The sequence below is a fragment of the Malus sylvestris genome, chromosome 5 (assembly GCF_916048215.2).
Source record: "Malus sylvestris chromosome 5, drMalSylv7.2, whole genome shotgun sequence".
NCBI lineage: Eukaryota > Viridiplantae > Streptophyta > Magnoliopsida > Rosales > Rosaceae > Malus > Malus sylvestris.
In genome coordinates this window covers 1514714-1537886 of record NC_062264.1, presented here as the reverse complement: position 1 = coordinate 1537886, position 23173 = coordinate 1514714, and the positions used below count along the sequence as shown (strand labels likewise).

General features: G+C 40.7%; 3 protein-coding genes across 5 annotated transcripts; 2 read left to right on the top strand and 1 right to left on the bottom strand.

Annotated features, from left to right (window-relative positions):
* Positions 1 to 460: 460 nt before the first annotated feature.
* On the bottom strand, positions 461 to 2133 carry LOC126621507 (leucine-rich repeat protein FLOR 1-like). The gene has a single exon (XM_050290021.1). The coding sequence runs from the start codon at positions 2064 to 2066 to the stop codon at positions 651 to 653; it is 1416 nt and encodes a 471-aa protein (XP_050145978.1). The 5' UTR covers positions 2067 to 2133; the 3' UTR covers positions 461 to 650.
* Positions 2134 to 4237: 2104 nt separating this feature from the next.
* Positions 4238 to 22812, top strand: LOC126621501 (SCY1-like protein 2 A). 2 transcript variants are annotated; one of them, XM_050290005.1, is made up of 14 exons: positions 4238 to 5018; positions 5541 to 5645; positions 6556 to 6666; positions 7098 to 7280; positions 7644 to 7770; positions 8322 to 8383; positions 8518 to 8604; positions 8984 to 9070; positions 10073 to 10186; positions 10380 to 10508; positions 11014 to 11076; positions 20710 to 20871; positions 21012 to 21130; positions 21283 to 22812. In XM_050290005.1, the coding sequence occupies exons 1-14, from the start codon at positions 4524 to 4526 to the stop codon at positions 22211 to 22213; spliced, it is 2775 nt and encodes a 924-aa protein (XP_050145962.1). In that variant the 5' UTR covers positions 4238 to 4523; the 3' UTR covers positions 22214 to 22812. The 2 variants fall into 2 exon arrangements, with proteins under 2 accessions (XP_050145962.1, XP_050145963.1); XM_050290006.1 differs by having other exon boundaries at positions 4876 to 5022.
* LOC126621522 (uncharacterized) lies at positions 14133 to 17008 on the top strand. 2 transcript variants are annotated; one of them, XM_050290041.1, is made up of 2 exons: positions 14133 to 14606; positions 15451 to 17008. In XM_050290041.1, the coding sequence occupies exon 2, from the start codon at positions 16241 to 16243 to the stop codon at positions 16913 to 16915; it is 675 nt and encodes a 224-aa protein (XP_050145998.1). In that variant the 5' UTR covers positions 14133 to 14606; positions 15451 to 16240; the 3' UTR covers positions 16916 to 17008. The 2 variants fall into 2 exon arrangements, with proteins under 2 accessions (XP_050145998.1, XP_050146000.1); XM_050290043.1 differs by having other exon boundaries at positions 14137 to 14389; positions 14607 to 17008.
* Positions 22813 to 23173: the final 361 nt, after the last annotated feature.

The window sequence follows — 23173 nt, the reverse complement described above, 5'->3', positions numbered from 1 at the left end:
GTTCAACTTATTTGCCACCTAAAATAGTAAAGAAATGTGGTATAAAATTATGATGAGAATATCATTACCTTACTTTTAAACATTTAACAAAACAACACCTAACACCCAATTATGTTTTTGATCCACTTTTTGGGTCATGCTTAAAACAAGGGGCACCATAAAACAATGACCATCATTCACCAAGGATGCTGTATTAGGAAAACAGATATGATAATGGAACTGGTGAATCCAATGGGCAAGATAGAGCATTTGCCCTTTCAGATGCCAAAAGAAATCATATGAAAAGGAAAAAAATGATGATTTTCCCAAAGAGTAAATTTTTCCCTTCATTTCCATTCCCTTTTAGTTTTGTTTAACAGTAAACATCCTTAACTCTACAATAACATACAGCATAACAAAATTACACTTTCTATAATTTTCTTGAAGCAACTTGTACAAAACGAGTTGATTATATGTAACGTTGGAGTCTAATAATATCAATATATTACGTGAAGAAAAAACCTTACATACGATACGACATATTATTATTAACACACCACTGTAAATCCATTTCATAATTCATTTTCCTTTTTATTGTCCTCACGAAAACTAAGCCATCAGTCACGTGGCATTATTTCCCACCGAAACCTTATTGCTAGGGTTTTGCCTCATTACTTGCAGAGATCTAGTGGAGCACCACAGAGACAATCATTCCCCAGAAACGCCGAAGCACCAAACTTGGTGGCCGGAAGCGGTCCGCAAAGATGATTGTGGCTGACGTTCAGTCTCTCCAGCCCTGAAACTCCACTCGGCACCTTCCCGAAAACCAAATTCCTCGACAAGTCCAAATACTTCAACGTCTTCACAATCCTCAACTTCTCCAAATCAAACTTCAACTTATTCCCAGAAGCCCAAAACCCCACCAAGAAATCGGTCCTGTTCAGCAGCCCGACTGGACTCCCCGAAATCTCGTTCTCTGATAAATCGATGTAATCGTAGAAATACGTCTCCGCCGGCTTCCAGTCGTCCAATTTCAACTTGATCCCACACTTTGCGAGCTTCAGAGAGTAGATGATCGGCGACGACGTCACCCATTTTGGAATTTGCTTCAGATGGAAGCTGTTGTACGACAAATCCAGGGACTCGATGCCTCTCACGTTCAGTTCCGGAAACGGGTCGGTGAGGTAATTACGAGAAAGATCGAGGTTGAAGATCTTGGTCAGATTCGCGAACTTCTGAGGCACGACGCCGGATAATTTGTTGCTAGAGAGGTTGAGGGTGTCGAGGGCCTTGAAATTGCCGAGAAAATCAGGGATTTGGCCGGTCAGGGCGTTGTGGCCGAGCTCCAGGTAGGCCAGTTTTGGCGCCAAAGCGGAAATTGAAGCTGGGATTTTCCCGGTAAAGTAGTTGCCGGAGAGTCTGAGGACTCGGAGCTCCGGAAACGATGTGAAGAAATCGGGGATGGGACCCGACAACCCGTTTTGCTCGAGGTTGAAGAGGGTGAGGTTCTTGAGGTTTTGAATGCCGGATGGGATCGAACCGGTTAAGATGTTGCCGCCAAGGTTGAGCTGGGTGAGCCGGGTCAGCTTGGAGATTGAACTCGGAATTGGACCGGTGAACCGGTTGTAGTAAAAGCTGAGTGCTTCGAGTTGGGTTAAGTTGCCGATAGTGTTGGGTATTCGACCCGAGAGCTTGTTGTGTTCAATGTAGACGTATTTGAGGTCGGGTAGTCCGAATAGGAGATCCGGGAAGGGACCCGAGAGGTTAAGGTTTTGGAGATAGATGCCGTTCAAGAATTTGAGTTTGGAGAGGGAGGGCGAGATTTGACCGGATAAGTAAGTACTGGGCTTGTCGGGTTGACCCGAGAGGGAGAGGCTGGTGACCCGGTTGTTGAGGCAGTTTGTACCCGCCCATGTGCAGCAGTCTGTACCCTTTATCCATGAGCTTAGCTTGTTAGATGGGTCGGCTGTGATGGCCGATTTGAAGGCAAGCAGACCCGCTTCGTCGTCGACGTGGCAGGCTGCGGAAACGGGGTTCAGGCAACTGAAGGTGAGGATAGCAAGGAAGAGGAGGGGGAGGTTTTTCATGCTCAATATTATTGTTTCTGAGACAGCCAAATATGGCAAAAATGGAAAGTTGCAGAATGAAGTAAAGCCAAAGAGATTTTTATAGGACATAAGACATGAGACAAGTTTGACTTTGGTTCTGCTGATTTTCACCAAACTTTGCAACTTTCTGAGTTATGTGATTTATACACGTGCTCCAGAGTGTAAAGTAAGAGAGCTTATATTATGTGAGGGAATTGTTATTATCCTTTCAAAAATTTCATTCTATACTTATTACAAGTGTATTTTTTTTAATTATAAAAAATTTGGAATGCTAAATGAAATTTTTGAAATACGAATAACAATTTCTTTATGTGAAAGTGAAACTAATTCCTACAACTTACATCACGTTACGTTGTTGTATTAATAGATCGTCATGTCCCAAGATGTCTATCCAAATCCTAAGTTAGATACATTGAAAAATGGAAAAGTGAATTTAAAATCAAATAATTTTTTTTTTTACTCAAATTCTCTTCCCATTAAAATAGTATGACTTCTTCTCCTAAATTAGGAAAATGATTGATATGTAATCGGTTTATTGCTACGTGACATTTTTTGTTCAATAATACATTGTTATGTGTAAATTTTTCTTCACATAATGATGTGTTAGTGAACAAAAAAATCACATGACTGTAAATTTGTTCTATGTAAGTTTTTCTTTCACACCGAGCATGGACATAATCTTATGGTCTTATCTGCAATTATAAAAGGTTAAGAGCGGCGATTAAGATGGAGTTAATCAAATGGTCAAGCTTGTCAAAAAGAAGAAAAAAATGGTCAAGCTTATCGGCTTACATTTATGTCGGTTGGATCTAGATCCATAATATGTGGCTACTTGCTTCTAACTAAACAACTCTTTTAGAATACCCAACTTGTGGCTGACAAAAATTTACATACCAAGAAAGCTAGGATTCAAAACCTCTAGCTGGTGGTTTAGTAGTTGAATGTATATTTCAAATTTTGTATTTTACACGTTACGTTTTGAATTTGGTCGGTGCTAGTGCATTACATGACGATGCACTAGTTTATCACATTGTTAATGCTAGTACATCACAATGGGGAGGGAGGGAGGGGGAGAGAGAGAGAGAGAGAGAGAGTTGAGGCTTCTAGTTCAGACTCTCTTCATCTTCCTACAACAAATCAACAATCCTCCAACCATGTACACGACGATGAACAATAGACAACACATTATTCAGCCAAACAATGGGCAACATCATTTCCTTGAGCTAACCTTGAAGCCACATTTACACTATATTCACAAAAACAACTCATCAATTCAAGAGAGGGTTAGATATTCAAAGAGATGAAAGATGTAAATGAAACAATTTCAAAACCTCAAGGGTGTAACGTGAGAAAATTAGAACTTCATGCCTCATTTTGAAAATAATGCCAAACCTAAAGGGTGAACAATGTAATCAACCCTATATTTGTTTACGAAATCACGAGTTGGTGACCTAGTGGTAAATGACGGATTGCGATGCTTCATTCAAATTAAAAACTGGAGACCTTGGGTAAAGCGGGAGCCTTGTGCACTGGGTATGACCTTTTTTAGACCTTGGGTTCGAAACCCGCTGCTGGTGTGGAAGCCAAACTTGTGGCCATGGGAGGCTGAAATGCTTTTGAGTCTTCCCTGCCCCTAGAAGAGGTGGATAACCTTGGTTTGCCACCAGTTGTCCCCCTTTTTAAAAAGAGAAAAAAAAAATTTATTTACGGGTGCTGCTCTTCACACATACATCTTTTTTTCGACCGTCCAATTGAATGAAATTTTTCTTTCTTCTTAAAAAGAAGAATAATGGATGACAAATCACGGTTATCTATCTAGTCCGATTGAATGAATTTAAGACAATAGAAAAAAAAAATTAACAAAGAGTGGAAAGATAAAAAAAATCTGCGAAACATCGTGTATATGGGCCTACTTAAAATTTCGTGTACCCCTACTTCAAAAGTGTCCAAGGGCTCATATATCATTGATCCAAATTTTACACTTAACTAGCTATATAAAGCCCAACCCACCCACCGACTATCCAAATATAAGCTGGCCGCCACGTGTGACTCAAGCATCTCACCTAAATAATCAGAAACAAATTAAAATTTAATTAATTAAACCCAACAGAGGCCAACTGAAAACAGCAACAAACTGCCCGTGCCCGGAGAGAGAACTTTGTCCCGAAACATTTGAAAAATCATTTTTTAAAATTAAAAAAATTAAAGAAAAGAAAATAAAAGAACTACGCAGAGAGAGAGAGGGAGGTGGAAACTGGAAAGCAGATGATCTGAGGAAAGCTTCCAAATTCCCTCCACCTTCTCCTCCGTCGTCGTCAACCCAAAACCCTAGACTTCCTTCCCAATTCTCGCAGATTACATACACCCATACCAACACTGCTTTTATATTGATTTGTTTTCCATCATACACATTGCAATTCCTCCATTCGTCCCAAGATGTCTCTCAATATGAAAACCCTAACACAAGCCCTCGCCAAGACCGCTGCGGTCATCGAAAAAACCGTACAGACCACGGTCCAGGAGGTCGCCGGACCCAAGCCTCTTCAGGACCACGAGCTCTTCGACCAGATCGGGTCCGCCGGACCGGGCCTGGTCTGGAAGCTCTATTCGGCCAAGGCGGCTCGTGAGTCTACGCGCGCGCACCAGTACCCCACCGTCTGCGTCTGGGTTTTGGATAAGAAGGCTCTGTCGGAGGCGCGCATGCGCGCCGGATTGCCCAAGGCGGCGGAAGATGGGTTTTTGGAGATCATTCGAGCTGATGCGGCGAGGCTGGTGAGGCTGAGGCACCCCGGGGTGGTGCACGTGGTGCAGGCTCTGGATGAGAACAAGAATGCCATGGCAATGGTGACGGAGCCGTTGTTTGCGTCTGTGGCAAATGCGCTTGGGAATGTGGAGAATGTGGCTAAGGTGCCCAAGGAGCTTAAAGGAATGGTAGGTAGGCTCTGGTGGGCTTCAACTGTTTCCTTTTATGCTGGTTTCAAGTTTCGATAGTGTAATTTCGGTAATTTAGTGAATGCATGTTTGGATTGGATTCGTATGGACCTTGTGAATATTGGAATGTAGTTTAAAACAGTTAAATGCTCGGCCGTATTCAGTTTCTTTTATGTGGATCACCAGTAAAGTAACCGACTTGAATTCGAATTTAGCTGTGTGATTTTGAGAATGATACATTTTATTAGTGTTAATAAGCGGATGCTCTGTAGAACAACCAAGTTGTTCGTATTCCGAATATGATGTGCTCCTTCTTGCGTCTAGATGTATGCCCACTTAAATTGATCTAGTTTGTAAATTTTTAATGGGCTGGATATTTTCTCTCTCCAAGGGGAGAATGTTCTGGAAAATATTATTCTACAGAAAGTGCATTTTCTTTAGTCAATCTCCTATCTGTCATGTGCTATATTCTGAATCATCCTGTGATATCATAGCTTGCTCAAAAGGATTTTTGCTTTGCAGGAAATGGGTATATTGGAGGTGAAGCATGGTTTGCTCCAGATAGCAGAATCCTTAGACTTTCTTCATAACAATGCGCGTCTCATTCATCGGGCCATATCACCTGAGGTTACAACTTCTTCTTTGTTTGTTTTCACAATATTTCAAATATTTAGAAGTGAAATTTGTCAAAATTTAAACTCTTTGTAGATATTTTATCTCTTGTTAATCTTGAGGCTAGAATGTCTAGCAGAATACTTTTCCTTGTTGTCCTCTGTAGCGTGAAGGTATAATTGTTGGGTTTTGCGTCTCAACATTAGGATGATGCAGAAATTAGGTTTGTATTACCTATTTCATTTGGTAAACTTTTTGGGTTTGGATTTGACTTCTTGGTTGGATTCCTTATTTGGTGGAGAGTTTTTGTTAAATTTATTTGATTAGGGTTTGGATTTACTTCCTATTAGGATTCTATGTAAACCTAAGTCCTGTGCTCTATAAATAGGACAATAGGGTTAGTTTATTTTGTGTGGCTCATTTGTGTGACATTTTGGTGAGACTCAATTTGTGAGTTTGTGAGTTAGAGAACAATTTAGGAGAATCTTCTCTGTTAGTTTTGTGTTCTCTACTGGTTTAGGTTTGTAATTTGTGGGATTTGGATTGTGAGAGTTTAAACACTATTTTGTAATCTCTGGTTGTATAGTGAAATTCCTTGCCATGTTTTGCCCGTGGACATAGGCTTTACGCCGAACCACGTTAAATCTCATGTATCCATATTTTTAGATTGTTTGTTTCTTCGCATTCGCCTACGAAGTTGATGTATGGTACTTTGTTAGAATTCGCTTCCCTTTGCACATAAAAGTACAACAATAATTACTAAGGAAAAACTTCGTTTCATTTTATTGCTTGATCTTTATGTATCAGTCCCTCACTGAGTCTAATAAGTGTGTTTCTTGCCAATTAGTTATCATACTTGTCCTCCAAATTAGAGGTTCAATGCATATTGAATATGTCAATTGAATGTGAAACCATATTGCTGCAGAATGTCTTTATTACATCAAGTGGAGCTTGGAAGCTTGGTGGATTTGGTTTTGCAATCTCAACAGATCAAGCCTCAGGAAATATGGCTAATGTTCAGGCATTCCATTATGCTGTGAGTAAAGCTTCTGTTATAAGCTTGTTACACAAAAAATTCTACTTCACCTGCATAGTTTGACAATTATGAAAATGTGTGCTTTCTGTCCTGCAGAATATTATTAGCACACATTTGTTTTTTTTTTTATTTTGATCTCTTAACATTCATGAATTTATGAATGTCTTCATTTTCTTCCTTGCTTTATCCAATTGTTTTCCATCTATGCGGTTGCATTTGCAACAACTTTGAATGATCTATACTTGCACACCGGATTTCTTTTCAAATAGTCAAGAGTTTGGCAGTTTCTTTATGAGCAGTATGATACTTCCTGGTTACAATGTTGACCGTAATTTTTTAGGTTTATTTATTTAAATCTTATCTAGATCCAATGAGAGTTCCCCATGAGCAATGTGTACCAATCATTAATTGATTTGATATGGGTTGCACAGGAATATGATGTTGAGGACTCTGTGCTGCCCCTTCAGCCATCACTGAACTACACTGCTCCTGAACTTGCTAGGAGCAAAGCATCCTCAGCTGGATGTTCTTCTGATATTTTCAGTTTTGGTTGTCTTGCCTACCACTTGATTGCTCACAAGCCTTTGCTTGACTGCCACAACAATGTCAAGATGGTAATTTTCCTTTAAATTCTTCACTTTTTTCATACAAATGCAAGTGTTTAATTGATAGCTTGTTCATGTACAGAAAACACAAAAAGAGCTTGTATGATTTGCTTTTTCTCGCCTATTTACTACAGTGACGAAGAATCAAATTATTGCTATATTTATTCCTTTTTCTACATCTCCTTTAACAAGGATCATCTCCAACTTTTAGCTGCTACGTCCCCCACATGCACACTAAAATAGGTCATGGAATGAAGTAGGATATGTGTACTGGTCTTTAATACTTTTCTCCATTTTCATTGAGTGATCCTCATGGATGATGTATGGTTGTGTATTGGTGATATTGTTAATACTGAAGTTTTTCTTTTGCAGTATATGAATACCTTAAGCTACTTATCCAGTGAAGCTTTTTCCCCTATTCCTCCAGAGTTAGTTCCTGACTTGCAAAGGATGCTTTCTACGAATGAGGCTTTCAGGCCAACATCAATGGATTTTACAGGTAACTCATTAAACCTAACTGTATTGGTGCTTTGCCACCAAATGTAGGAAAACATTTCTCTGCTTCCGATGTAGAATAAGAGACATAGAGGATGATATGTGTAAAGAGACAGAGAAGGTTAAGGAGAGGTAAATCATGTTAAAATCAAGTATGGTTACTAGGAACCTATTAATAATGTAGTATAGGCAATTTCAAGATTAATAAATACTTAGAAATAATTAAACCTAGTCACTGAATTTCCTGGTTCTATTGATTAAAAGTAAATAATAATCAAATCTCTAAGCCCACCATCATTGTTAAAAATAGAACGCATGAGTTAGGGATGTTCCTGTCCTGATACATGAAAATCACTCTCAATTCTCCGTGGAAGCCAACAGTAGTGTAGTATTATGGCTAGAATTTGTTTTGTCATACAGGTATTTTTGGTTTAATCTTTGCATTATAAAATGCATACACATTTGGCCAGGTTATTATTGTTATGTTACATGTTTAAGTGTACTCTGATTGCTCTTTGTCTCATACTCGGGTTTGTTTATAATATTTATTTGCAGGTTCTCCATTTTTCCGGGATGACACTAGGTTGCGTGCTCTTCGCTTTCTCGACCACATGCTTGTATGCATTTGCATTTCAGCGTAATCAGTGCATACTTCTGGGATAATGTTACCCTAGATTAATATCTTAAAAGAAGAAAAAAGGCTTGACAAAAAAGATTTACGTGGTCATAAATCATTTTTTTTTATTTGCAGGAAAGAGATAACATGCAGAAGTCCGAATTCCTGAAAGCATTATCTGATATGTGGAAAGATTTCGATTCTCGTGTATTGCGATATAAGGTTTCTTTTTTGTTTGATCAAGTGATGTGTCATTTATTTTGACAGTATTTATGTTTTGAGTATATGTTTGAATTTTGGAAACAAAGAATAATGAAAAGACCACCTGATTATTGAAATGAAAACGACATCATGATTTTTGTTTTTGGTTTGAGAAAAAAAGAACCAAGCGCAATGGCGTTCTAGGATTCATATAGCCGACCCCACTTAGTGGGAAAAGGCTTTGTTGTTGTTGTTGTGGTTTGAGAAAAAAGAACCCCTCAGGTATCTGGTTATGCCTATTGGTGATTTGTGTTTCACTATATTGCATTTCATAGTTTTGTTCAGCAAACTGCTAAAGATATTTTGTCTATTGAACATGGTCTCTATTATGTCTTTCTAGGTACTGCCGCCGCTTTGTGCAGAACTTAGGAATTTGGTTATGCAACCAATGATTCTGCCCATGGTTCTCACGATTGCAGAGTCTCAGGTACTAATTGCTTTGCCTTTGTGATTGGAAATGAGCCATTGTTAAAAAAAGCTTTGTAAAGGATTGTGACTGTTTGTAAACTAATCATGCAAGGCTTGTTATCATGTTTCAGATTCATTGTTCTAAAAATCCTCGCCTAGGCGCTAGGTGGCATGCCACTGTCCCGATTAATCCCTAGGCGTTTGAAAATTAAGAAAGGGTGCCTAGACCGGCCTAGGTTGCGACGCTCACTTAGACAGAAAATAGATAACTTTCATTTTTCATTTTAGTTCAATAAATTGTAAGACTTGTTGAATACTTGGATGAACACTTTATATGCTTGTTCCCCATGTTTTCAATATGTTCTAATACTTTATAATCTCTGTCTTTAAATAAAAAAAAACCGCTTAGGCCCTGCCTAGACGCTAGGCTCCTACCCGCCGCCCGACTAGCGCCTAACGCCTTTTATAACCTTGATTAGATTGTATTATAGTTCCAATAAAAAGGAAAGATGGTAGCAATGATGGATGCTTGAGTTTTTAATTGTTGGGGTGGTTTAGGCAGTTTGGAAATTTTTATTTTTGTCGCTGTAGTTTGAAAGTGTACCCTTGTCCATAGCATGCATGTCGTTTTTTTTTAAGAAAATATTGTTTTCTTGTTAAAAGAAAATTGTTGTCAGCTAGCCTTGGAGGGTTTAACTGAGAAAATAAGGAGTTCACACAGAATCACTCAAAATTATATGTGAATTTTTGAAAGATCCATGAAAACAAATATGTGATGATCTCATAAAAACTGCCATGATACTTAATTTTTTAAAACATGCACGATTATTGAGACATCAAGCACTAAGCCTAAACTTTCTATAATAATGTCTTAAAACCTGTACTCTCTCTCTCTCTCTCTCTCTCAATCTCTCGCGTGCACACACACACACAGAGTCATGGTAGAGTTTATGGACATCATCAAGTGACTTTACGTTTTATAGCTAGATTGACTAAGTTTATGTCTTAAAACATAATGTAGGATAAGAATGACTTTGAGTTATCAACATTGCCAGCCCTTGTTCCTGTCCTGAGCACCGCTGTGGGTGACACATTATTGTTGCTTTTGAAGCATGCAGAACTTATTATCAACAAGGTAAGTGAAAGCACTTTTCTTATTCTCTTATTTGGTATTATTGCATTATTCGGTTCAATCCCTGCACACTTTGTGTGCTGTGTCTGTTCAGTTCATGGAAGTGGTGATTATTCCCAGTGGATTGCTATGTTGCTAGCAGATACTTTCCCCATTATTGAGTTATACACTTAACCTGTTAAGTATTTATTTTTAGACTATGCAAGATCACTTGATATCACATGTCCTGCCCATGATTGTTCGAGCATATGGTGATGGCGATGCTCGCATACAGGAGGAGGTTTTGAGGAAGTCTTCTTTCCTTGCCAAAAAAATTGATGTTCAGGTGAGTATGCATTTACATTCTTTGGAAGTGCGCACACACACACGTTCAGGTGAGTATGCATTTACATTCTTTGGAAGCACACACACACAGAGCAATGAAAACATTTGAAATACTACTTTTGAAGATGTGTTACAGTTGTGGGTTATACTGTTGGCTTTTTTTCTTTTTTTTTTTCCGTAATACAAAAATGTGTTTAGCACATGGATGAAGATAAACAAAAGCTATATTTTAGTTTTAGTATCTTTCTTCTAAATGTTCACTCACACACACACACACACACACTCTCTCTCTCTCTCTCTCTCTCTCTCAGTGATGGAGACTTTTGAATATGTGTTACAGTTGTGGATTATACTGTTGGCTTTTTTTTTCCGTAATACAAAAATCTGTTTAGCACATGGATGAAGATAAACAAAAGCTATATTTTAGTTTTAGTATCTTTCTTGTGAATCAACGTTTTATGGGAGAGCTACTAGTATTTGTTGTCTTATATTTTCATTATTTCCAGCTAGTGAAACAAGCTATTCTGCCTCGTGTTCATGGCTTAGCTCTTAAGACAACTGTTGCCGCGGTATGTATTTATTCTTTTGTTGGCTTTCTTTGGTTTCTTAAGTTTAATTTAAGAACATTCTTATTGTGCATTCACCTTAAATGATATCAGTCTGTTCTTGCCATTAGTGAAAATTGAAAATACTGAAATTTGATTTTCTTTCTGTTGGTTATACATAATTTAAAAAGAAAGAAAAAAAAAAAATCTGTTGTAACTTAAAAGCAACGGAGTTTGATGTTATAACTTATATTGAGCATGATTTGGTTTTCATTTCATTCATATTATGAATTTGGAATCAAACTAATTATTTAAGGATATGATCCCCTATAATAATATTTCTGGCACCACTGTGTTTTGGTCAGCCTCTTGGTTTCTTATCTTGAATTTAACTGGTATTTCCTTTGTTTATAGGTGTATCTAGTGGTCAACATTGTAATATGTTAATAACTTAATACCAACGAAGTGTCCCTGCCAGTCCTAGTAGATTGACTTTCAATTGTCTTTGGCCTGTCACTTCTATTATATTTTCTGTTATGCAAACTAGTTGATAGTACTTAGCACTCTATTTTACCAAGAGTTATTGACCTAATCATAGTAAGATGGAACTTAAGATCACACATTTTTATCACCTAATGTACCAGAAACTTGTCCGAGTTTCGTGCATCCTGTGCTAGTTGTATGTTGCTTCCTCATATGTCCCTGACACTTTGCATTACTGATCCTGAATGCGGAAAATGACTTGATTGAGTGATTATTATCTCCTAAATTGTTATTGAAGCATATTGTTTCTTTTGTTGAATTTGCACAGTATATACTGTTTTCTAATTCCACTAATTATTAAACCATTTGATTGTAATGGATTTGCCCATGTTTCTACTTCTGAGGAAATTAACTTTTTAAACTGCCATTTATTAATTAACATGCAACTTGTTAAAAAAATGGCATGATTCAGCAGTGAAAATTATAGAGGAATACAATTGTACAGTGGTATTCATCCTACGATTCACCTCTTGAATCTTCTGCCTGAGTTGGTTTCTCAAATATCATTGATTTGTGTATTTTCTTTGGACAATGGAATGCTGGTGGCAGTGAACTCATAAGAAATTACAACAACAACAACAACAACAACAAAGCCTTTTCCCACTAAGTGGGGTCGGCTATATGAATCCTAGAACGCCATTGCGCTCGGTTTTGTGTCATGTCCTCCGTTAGATCCAAGTACTCTAAGTCTTTTCTTAGAGTCTCTTCCAAAGTTTTCCTAGGTCTTCCTCTACCCCTTCGGCCCTGAACCTCTGTCCCGTAGTCACATCTTCGAACCGGAGCGTCAGTCGGCCTTCTTTGCACATGTCCAAATCACCGGAGCCGATTTTCTCTCATCTTTCCTACAATTTCGGCTACTCCTACTTTACCTCGGATATCCTCATTCCCAATCTTATCCTTTCTCGTGTGCCCACACATCCCACGAAGCATCCTCATCTCCGCTACACCCATTTTGTGTACGTGTTGATGCTTCACCGCCCAACATTCTGTGCCATACAACATCGCTGGCCTTATTGCCGTCCTATAAAATTTTCCCTTGAGCTTCAGTGGCCTACGACGGTCACACAACACGCCGGATGCATTCTTACACTTCATCCATCCAGCTCGTATTCTATGGTTGAGATCTCCATCTAATTCTCCGTTCTCTTGCAAGATAGATCCTAGGTAGCGAAAACGGTCGCTTTTTGTGATCTTCGCTAGATTGCTCCGGTCATTAGTGTGGATAAGTATATAAATGGATAGAGATAGGAAAGCAAACACAAGATGTACGTGGTTCACCCAGATTGGCTACGTCCACGGAATAGAAGAGTTCTCATTAATTGTGAAGGGTTTACACAAGTACATAGGTTCAAGCTCTCCTTTAGTGAGTACAAGTGAATGATTTAGTACAAATGACATTAGGAAATATTGTGGGAGAATGATCTCGTAATCACGAAACTTCTAAGTATCGGAGTGTGGTGTCGTCTTGACTTGCCTTATCTGTCTCATAGGTAGATGTGACATCTTCTCTGGAAGTACTCTTCCTCCATCCAGGGGTGGTATCTTTAACTGGTGGAGATGCACAAGGTAATGTATCAATTTCACTTGAAGCTTACTTGTAGTTTCAGGCTTGGTCAAGCGCGATACAAACCATGTAGTAGGAGTCCCCCAAGTCGCCGAGCTAGGGGGTCTGCTGAAAGAGGTGACAGACAAGGTAAGCAATCAGAGCTCCGACTGATTGTTCACCTTCTCCCCATCTTGCAGCAGCATGAAGGATAAAGAGAAGAAAAATGAGAAGAGATGATATGAGATACTTTTGCTTTTGAAGAAGTAACTTTCCACAGGCTTATTCTTGAACTGAGCTGGAGGGTTTTCTGGTTTCCTCCAGAGTATAAGGCCGACTGAAGAATTTGAGGGTCAAAACAAGTCCATCAAATCTAGAGTACGTTCCACCCTGCTGATATGGGATACTTTTGCTTTTGACAGAGTAATGGATGTATCGGCACGTGTGCTGTTACGCTTGTCTCCACATGCTTCCTTGTATCCTTCGCACTTGCCCTATCTGTTCCTCAAGCAGATGCGGAATCTTCCCTGGAAACATAAGATGTTGAAGATGAGTACTCGAGAGCAATGCCAGGTAAGTAATCAGGTAAGGGGTTCCAGGCAGTCAGTTCCTGGCTGGAAGCTTGATTCCAACTGCTGACTGATTGCTCTCTTTCTCCTTGTCTTGCAGGTAAAAACAAGGCCAAAGGAAAAGACAGGGAAAAAGCATGATATGGGATACTCTTGCTTTTAACCCTGATGATATGAGATATTCTTGCTCTAGTATAGCTTGTTTGCAGAGGTATTATCGGGGGGAAAGAAAGCTGAATATTTCGAAAGGCTTCGTTGGGAGTGCCCTCTCAGATATGATGAAGGGTTGAGCATTTTTGCAGGTCTGCCTGTCCGTTGGGGATGGAGGTCGACATATATAGGAGTCTCCCTAACAACAAGTAGTAATGCTATTCCTTTACCCTGCTTGGTCATAGCACGGTAGTGGGAGCTGCTAGTTTCACATGTTTTAACTCTGTCAGAGCACTTTGAAAAAGTGGTCTGTGGTATCTGGCTCTCGAGATTCGGAAAACGATGCCTCTTCGATTTTTGAGAAAGCAATCATGTTGGGGGTCTGACTCTCGAGATTCGGAGAGCAGTGTCTCTTCGATTTTTGAGGAAGTAATCATGTTGGGAGTCTGGCTCTCGAGATTCGAAGGGCGGTGCCTCTTCGATTTTGGAGCAAGCAATCTTGTTGGGAGTGTTGTCTCGAATGTGAGTAAAGGTTGGGCATGTTTGCTAGTCTACCTTGCCACGAAGCACAAAGGTTGACACACAGGGACTTTCCAATTATCCAGCAATGGTACTGTTCCTTTACCCTCTCTTCAATTTTGAGAAAGTAGTCATGTTGGGAGTCTGGCTCTCGAGATTCGGAGGACGGTGCCTCTTCGATTTTGGAGCAAGCAATCTTGTTGGGAGTGTTTTCTCGAATGTGAGTAAAGGTTGGGCATGTTTGCTAGTCTATCTTGCCACGAAGCACAGAGGTTGACACACAGGGACTTTCCAATTATCCAGCAGTGGTACTGTTCCTTTACCCTTGTGGGTAATAATATGGTAGCTAGACCTTCAAAATTTATGTGTCTAAACTTTGTTAGTGCTGTTTCTTTGCTATTCTTTTACCTTTCTTGGTCAGAGCGATGTAGTGGGAGCTGCAAGCTTCACGTGCTCAACTTTGGCAAAGTTATATGTGGTACCCATGAGCTATTGTTGCGTGTGGGAAGTGGGTGATTGAACAGTAAGATTCATGTGCTTTCTACTTCACCAGAAGTCTTCGACAGAATGCCCATAATTTCTGCAAAGCTGAGTGTGCGTGTGACAGGTGCTGACAAGGCTAGAAAAGTAGGTGCCTCTTCGATTTCTGAGATTGGCCCTCGTGGTCTCTGAGCAGCCCAGCTTTTGAGAAAGCGAGCGCCTCTTCGATTGATTCGGAGAACGATGCCTCATCGATTTTTGAGAAAGCAATCATGCTGGGGGTCTGGCTCTCGAAGATTCGGGGAGCAGCGTCTCTTCGATTTTTGAGAAAGTAATCATGTTGGGAGTCTGGCTCTCGAGATTCGGAGGGCGGTGCCTCTTCGATTTTGGAGCAAGCAATCTTGTTGGGAGTGTTTTCTCGAATGTGAGTAAAGGTTGGGCATGTTTGCTAGTCTACCTTGCCACGAAGCTTCTCTTCGATTTTTAAGAAAGTAGTCATGTTGGGAGTCTGGCTCTCGAGATTCGGAGGACGGTGCCTCTTCGATTTTGGAGCAAGCAATCTTATTGGGAGTGTTTTCTCGAATGTGAGTAAAGGTTGGGCATGTTTGCTAGTCTACCTTGCCACGAAGCACAGAGGTTGACACACAGGGACTTTCCAATTATCCAGCAGTGGTACTGTTCCTTTACCCTTGTGGGTAATAATATGGTAGCTAGACCTTCAAAATTTATGGGTTTAAACTTTGTTAGTGCTGTTTATTTGCTATTCTTTTACCCTTCTTGGTCAGAGTGATGAAGTGGGAGCTGCAAGCTTCACGTGCTCAACTTTGGCAGAGAACTTTGGCAAAGTTTTCTGTGGTACCCATGAGCTATTGTTGCGTGTGGCAAGTGGGTGATTGAACAGTAAGATTCATGTGTTTTCTACTTCCCCAGAAGTCTTCGATAGAATGCCCATAATTTCCGCAAAGCTGAGTGTGCGTGTGACAGGTGCTGACAAGGCTGGAAAAGTAGGTGCCTCTTCGATTTCTGAGATCGGCCCTCGTGGTCTCTGGGGAGCCCAGCTTTTGAGAAAGTAAGCGCCTCTTCGATTTCTGAGATCGGCCTTTGTGGTCTTTGAGCAGCCCAACTTTTGAGAAAGCAAACGCCTCTTCGATTTCTGAGATCAACCCTCGTGATCTCTAAGCAGCCCAGCTTTTGAGAAAGCAAACGCCTCTTCGATTTCTGAGCAGGCGCCTCTTCGATTTCTGAAGCTCCGTCGAGTGCAGATTTTTATAGGGGCTGGCATTAAGTTCCAAAGCACACTTGAATCTCCACCAGTAGAAGCTTCATTCTTGCACTTCTAAGATCTTGATTTGTCCGACCTCTTCTCTCTTCAACACCTTTGAAAATGTCTGGCCCCTCCGACCGTCGTTTTGACTTGAACCTTGTTGAAGAGGCAGCCCCGCCTTCTCCAGACAACATATGGCGTCCATCCTTCGTCTCCCCCACTGGTCCTCTTACCGTTGGGGATTCCGTGATGAAGAATGATATGACCGCTGCGGTGGTGGCCAGGAACCTTCTCACTCCCAAAGATAACAGACTACTTTCCAAACGGTCTGATGAGTTAGCTGTTAAGGATTCGCTGGCTCTCAGTGTTCAGTGTGCAGGTTCTGTGTCTAATATGGCCCAACGCCTATTTGCTCGAACCCGCCAAGTTGAATCATTGGCGGCTGAAGTGATGAGTCTCAAACAGGAGATTAGAGGGCTCAAGCATGAGAATAAACAGTTGCACCGGCTCGCACATGACTATGCTACAAACATGAAGAGGAAGCTTGACCAGATGAAGGAAACTGATGGTCAGGTTTTACTTGATCATCAGAGATTTGTGGGTTTGTTCCAAAGGCATTTATTGCCTTCGTCTTCTGGGGCTGTACCGCGTAATGAAGCTCCAAATGATCAACCTCTGATGCCTCCTCCTTCTAGGGTTCTGTCCAGTACTGAGGCTCCAAATGATCCCCCTCCGGTGCCTTCTCTTTCTGAGGCTCTACCGACTGCTGAGACTTCTCCTAAGCAACCTTTGTGAAGGCTCCCTCTTGTGTGTTTATTTTGACTCATGTATATGTACATATTTGTAGCTTATCGGGGATATCAATAAATAAGCTTTCCTTCATTTCAACGTATTGTGTTAAATACACCAAAGCCTTATTCGCTAAGTTCTTTGAATTTTCTTTTGTTGAAGCTTGTATGTTGAAGCTTTCTGAGTGGAGCATGTAGGTTGGGGTAGTGTTCCCTTAATTTTCCGAGTGAGGAAAACTTCTCGGTTGGAGACTTGGAAAATCCAAGTCACTGGGTGGGATCGGCTATATGAATCTTAGAACGCCATTGTGCTCGATCATGTGTCATGTCCTTCGTTAGATCCAAGTACTCTAAGTCTTTTCTTAGAGTCTCTTCCAAAGTTTTCCTAGGTCTTCCTCTACCCCTTCGGCCCTGAACCTCTGTCCCATAGTCGCATCTTCTAATCGGAGCGTCAGTAGGCCTTCTTTGCACATGTCCAAACCACCGTAACCGATTTTCTCTCATCTTTCCTTCAATTTCGGCTACTCCTACTTTACCCCGGATATCCTCATTCCTAATCTTATCCTTTCTCGTGTGCCCACACATCCAACGAAGCATCCTCATCTCCGCTACACCCATTTTGTGTACGTGCTGATGTTTCACCGCCCAACATTCTGTGCCATACAGCATCGCCGGCCTTATTGCCGTCCTATAAAATTTTCCCTTGAGCTTCAGTGGCATACGGCGGTCACATAACACACCGGATGCACTCTTCCACTTCATCCATCCAGCTTGTATTCTATGGTTGAGATCTCCATCTAATTCTCCGTTCTTTTGCAAGATAGATCCTAGGTAACGAAAACGGTCGCTCTTTGGTATTTCTTGATCTCCGATCCTCACCCCTAACTCGTTTTGGCCTCCATTTGCACTGAACTTGCACTCCATATATTCTGTCTTTGATCGGCTTAGGCGAAGACCTTTAGATTCCAACACTTCTCTCCAAAGGTTAAGCTTTGCATTTACCCCTTCCTTAGTTTCATCTATCAACACTATATCGTCTGCGAAAAGCATACACCAAGGAATATCATCTTGAATATGTCCTGTTAACTCATCCATTACCAACGCAAAAAGGTAAGGACTTAAGGATGAGCCTTGATGTAATCCTACAGTTATGGGAAAGCTTTCGGTTTGTCCTTCATGAGTTCTTACGGCAGTCTTTGCTCCTTCATACATATCCTTTATAGCTTGGATATATGCTACTCGTACTCCTTTCTTCTCTAAAATCCTCCAAAGAATGTCTCTTGGGACCCTATCATACGCTTTTTCCAAATCTATAAAGACCATGTGTAAATCCTTTTTCCCATCTCTATATCTTTCCATCAATCTTCGTAAGAGATAGATTGCCTCCATGGTTGAGCGCCCTGGCATGAACCCGAATTGGTTGTCCGAAACCCGTGTCTCTTGCCTCAATCTATGCTCAATGACTCTCTCCCAGAGCTTCATTGTATGACTCATTAGCTTAATACCCCTATAGTTCATGCAATTTTGTACGTCGCCCTTATTCTTGTAGATAGGCACCAAAGTGCTCGTTCGCCACTCATTTGGCATCTTCTTCGTTTTCAAAATCCTATTGAAAAGGTCAGTGAGCCATGTTATACCTGTCTCTCCCAAAAGTTTCCACACTTCGATTGGTATATCGTCTGGGCCTATTGCTTTTTTATGCTTCATCTTCTTCAAAGCTACAACCACTTATTCCTTCCGGATTCGACGATAAAAAGAGTAGTTTCTACACTCTTCTGAGTTACTCAACTCCCCTAAAGAAGCACTCATTTCATGTCCTTCATTGAAAAGATTATGAAAATAACCTCTCCATCTGTCTTTAACCGCGTTCTCTGTAGCAAGAACATTTCCATCCTCATCCTTGATGCACCTCACTTGGTTTAGGTCTCTTGTCTTCTTTTCCCTTGCTCTAGATAGTTTATAGATATCCAACTCTCCTTCTTTGGTATCTAGTCGTTTATACATATCGTCGTAAGCCGCTAACTTAGCTTCTCTGACAGCTTTCTTCGCCTCTTGCTTCGCTTTTCTATACCTTTCACCATTTTCATCGGTCCTCTCCTTGTATAAGGCTTTACAACATTCCTTCTTAGCCTTCACCTTTGTTTGTACCTCCTCATTCCACCACCAAGATTCCTTTTGGTGTGGGGCAAAGCCCTTGGACTCTCCTAATACCTCTTTTGCTACTTTTCGGATACAACTAGCCATGGAATCCCACATTTGGCTAGCTTCCCCCTCTCTATCCCACACACATTGGGTGATTACCTTCTCTTTGAAAATGGCTTGTTTTTCTTCTTTTAGATTCCACCATCTAGTCCTTGGGCACTTCCAAGTCTTGTTCTTTTGTCTTACTCTTTTGATATGTACATCCATCACCAACAAGCGATGTTGATTAGCCACGCTCTCTCCTGGTATAACTTTGCAATCCTTACAAGTTATACGATCCCCTTTCCTCATTAGAAGAAAATCTATTTGTGTTTTTGACGACCCACTCTTGTAGGTGATCACATGTTCTTCTCTCTTCTTAAAGAAGGTGTTGGCTAAGAAGAGATCATATGCCATTGCAAAATCCAAGATAGCTTCCCCATCCTCGTTTCTCTCCCCAAAACCATGGCCACCATGAAAACCTCCATAGTTGCCTGTCTCCCTGCCCACGTGTCCATTTAAATCTCCTCCTATAAATAACTTCTCCGTCTGAGCAATTCCTTGCACCAAGTCTCCAAGATCTTCCCAAAATTTCTCCTTCGAACTCGTATCCAACCCTACTTGAGGTGCGTACGCACTAATCACATTGATAAGTTCTTGTCCTATTACAATCTTGATTGCCATGATTCTATCTCCTACCCTCTTGACATCTACAACATCTTGTACCAAGGTCTTGTCCACGATGATGCCAACACCGTTTCTCGTTCTATTTGTGCCCGAATACCAAAGTTTAAACCCTGAGTTTTCTAGATCCTTTGCCTTACTACCAACCCACTTAGTTTCTTGTAGGCACATAATATTTATCCTTCTCCTCACCATAACTTCCACTACTTCCATAGATTTTCCCGTTAAGGTTCCTATATTCCACGTTCCTAAACGCATTTTGCTCTCTTGAACTCTACCCTTCTGTCCTAGCTTCTTCACCCTCCCCCGTCTAATAGGATCAAAGTACTTCTTTTGTGTGTCCCGGGTAAAGTTGATAGGAGCATATGCTCCCAAACAACTTTGAGTGGAGTCGTTCGAAAAGAAGTTTCTATGGCCCCCTTGCTCATTTAACACTGCATCCGGGTGCCGATGGAGATACAGCGACCCTTGCTCACTTATCACTGTGCTCGGGCCACACAGCGCGCCACTTACGGGTGACGCCCTAGCTTTAGCGCGATTTTGTTCTGGATTCATTTTCATAAGGATTCGACGTGATCATGGAGTGCCGGCTGTCGACTACCTGACGCCCTCCCCCTCCTCCTTTATCCGGGCTTGGGACCGGCCATGTAAGACATAGGCGGAGTTGAACTCATAAGAAATTAAAGTCCCAAAATACAGTTTTCTTTAGTTTTTTCTGAATTGACGGCCAATTGTATGACAGTTGAAGATGAATGACCTGGATGTTACCCTTTTTTTTTCTTGGTACTGTGGGTTCAACTGTAGCTTTTAATTCCATGAGACTACCAGTTCGAGGTGGCTCTTGAACTTGACTTGGGTGAATTTTATTTTGTTTTGTTATGGTTTAATCTTAATGTAACAATTGAACATGAATTTCAAATGTGTTTGTTTTGGCAGGTGAGAGTCAATGCTTTGCTTTGTCTAGGAGATTTGATTCCTACACTCGATAAGCATGCTATTTTGGATATTCTGCAAACAATTCAGCGTTGTACAGCAGTTGACCGCTCTGCTCCTACCCTTATGTGTACTCTTGGGGTGTCAAACTCAATTCTTAAGCAGGTAACCGTTTGCAATAATGAATCTGGTTCTGTGGTTGCTTTATCTGTCTTCCGTAACATTTTACCTAATATCGTTATGTATTATTAATTTATTACAAAGCTACAAGATATAATTCATTGTCTTTGCTTCATGATTTTCAGCATGGGGTAGAATTTGTTGCAGAGCATGTCCTCCCGCTGCTCATACCTCTTCTTACTGCCCAGCAATTAAATGTTCAGCAGTTTGCCAAATATATGCTCTTTGTCAAGGATATTCTGAGGTGATAATTGAATGTTTTGAGTTTCACCCAAGTAATGTCTGCACGCTTACATGCATTCTTATCAGTCTCAGTATTATATAATTCTTTCTCGCATTTAGTTTTACTGATATTAAGTCTTCTTTTCTGTATTGGACCTATTGGTTTTGTGGCAGGAAGATAGAGGAAAAACGGGGAGTTACTGTGACGGATTCTGGAATTCCAGAGGTAAAACCATCTCCATCTGTCAACGGACTCCACTCCCAAGTCCCAAGCAAAATAAGCGGAAATGTTGCCACCGCTGCAAACAGCGGTCCAGCATGGGATGAAGATTGGGGTCCTATAAAAAAGCAGCCCTCCAATTCCCTCCAAATTTCTACAAATTCCATTACCTCCACTTATCCCACTCCGGGTAATGAACCAATTCAAGTAACTTCTTCACAGCCAAATTCCTTGTTGCGAACTACAGTAACTAGTCAGCAAACACCCGTATCATGTCCCCCAGTTGATATAGAGTGGCCTCCTCAGGCGTCTTCTGGAGTTACCCCAGTTGCTGATACTGAGAAGCAATTAAATGCAGGAGCATCATCCAGTTCCAGTTTTGATGACGTTGATCCCTTTGTTAACTGGCCCCCACGGCCTAGTGGCCAAGTAAGTGGAATGGGCCCTTCTAACAATGGTACGATAGAGCCTCCCAGAAACAAACTGTCCAGTGGATCAAACAGTATGAACCTCTACAGCGATAGCAATGATAGTTGGGCCTTTGTTACTGGAAGGTCTGTTGAGCAAATAGGACTTGGTCAAGGCAATGCAACTCCGATTACTGGTGGTTTGGGTAGCTCAGGTTTTAACCCCCCGAGTTCTATTGGATTTATGAAACAGAATCAACCGATATCAGCTTCAAATGCTTACACAGATGAAAGATCAGCTGATCTTGGGTCCATATTTGCTTCTGGAAATAATGCGCAGACAGCACCAAGACTTGCTCCTCCCCCATCAACTGCTGTAGGTCGAGGAAGAGGTAGAGGGAAGGGTGCTAGTTCAGTGTCACGCTCCAGCCATGCCAAATCGGCAACTGAACAGCCACCCCTTTTGGATCTGCTATAAAGCTTAATACATGGTTTTAACCTTCATAACGTTGGATGTAAGAAGGGCACAACAAGAGATTTGGGAATGGCCCATGTAGAGTAGGCCTGCCTTGCTGTGTGGAGAAACTGATTTTGTAAATGATTTTGGGATACTACCGTCATATTTCGAGCATGGGTGACTGACAGCCAGCAGCAGCTCTCGGGGATATCAAGGTTTGTTATGTATCGGTCTTTTTTGTGCTTAGTTTGTATTTTGTTGTGATTTTGGCACCAAATTTTGCATTGTAATTTGAAGGCATGTTGGGTTCAATTCTTCTGGATAAGTGTAATCTTCGTTGCAGGCCCAGGCTCAAAGACTGGGTTTGAAATCAATAAAAGAGAGTCAGGGTGGCTGAATGCTATTGGAAGCAATATGTATATGTACCGAACAATTTTTGCTACTTGGATTTGTTTTTGCTTCTTCTGCTGTATGAAATTGTTATATAGGTGAGAGATTGAGAGTGGTTTTATTGTGGTTATGGTAGTAAAGACTCAAGTGCCTTACCGGAGGTGGGAGTTTGTAAGATGGTAAAGACATGAAAGTAGAGCTGCCTGCCAATCGGCAATTGTACATTTCAAGTTTTGTGTGTTCTATTTTACTTGCCTTGAATGGTGATGTGGTATATTATTTTTGTCGGACTGACACGAGCAACGGGCCAGACTGACACGAGCATGACACAAATAAATAAGTCGTGTTCAAGCTCTATTACATTGATTGTTATTTCATTGTCTATTTTTTGAAATTTCTTTTCAATAAGCAATTTCAGATTAACAAACAAAATTCTTTTAATATTACACTTTAGAAAAGAAGAAAAGTATAAGAGAAGTATCCACATTTAAGTGAATCACGTAAAGACTTGTGTGGTGGTGTATTTTACGAACCTAACATAGTTAGTAGTTAAGCCAATTATTTGCATGAACATGCACATATCGACATGTA

Coding starts and splice junctions, on each gene's coding strand:
- LOC126621507 (XM_050290021.1), bottom strand. CDS start 2,066: ATGAAAAACCTCCCCCTCCTCTTCCTTGCTATCCTCACCTTCAGTTGC.
- LOC126621501 (XM_050290005.1), top strand. CDS start 4,524: ATGTCTCTCAATATGAAAACCCTAACACAAGCCCTCGCCAAGACCGCT. Junction 5,646..6,555: donor ATCGGGCCATATCACCTGAG/GTTACAACTTCT, acceptor ATATTGCTGCAG/AATGTCTTTATTACATCAAG. Junction 10,509..11,013: donor CCAAAAAAATTGATGTTCAG/GTGAGTATGCAT, acceptor CATTATTTCCAG/CTAGTGAAACAAGCTATTCT.
- LOC126621522 (XM_050290041.1), top strand. CDS start 16,241: ATGTCTGGCCCCTCCGACCGTCGTTTTGACTTGAACCTTGTTGAAGAG.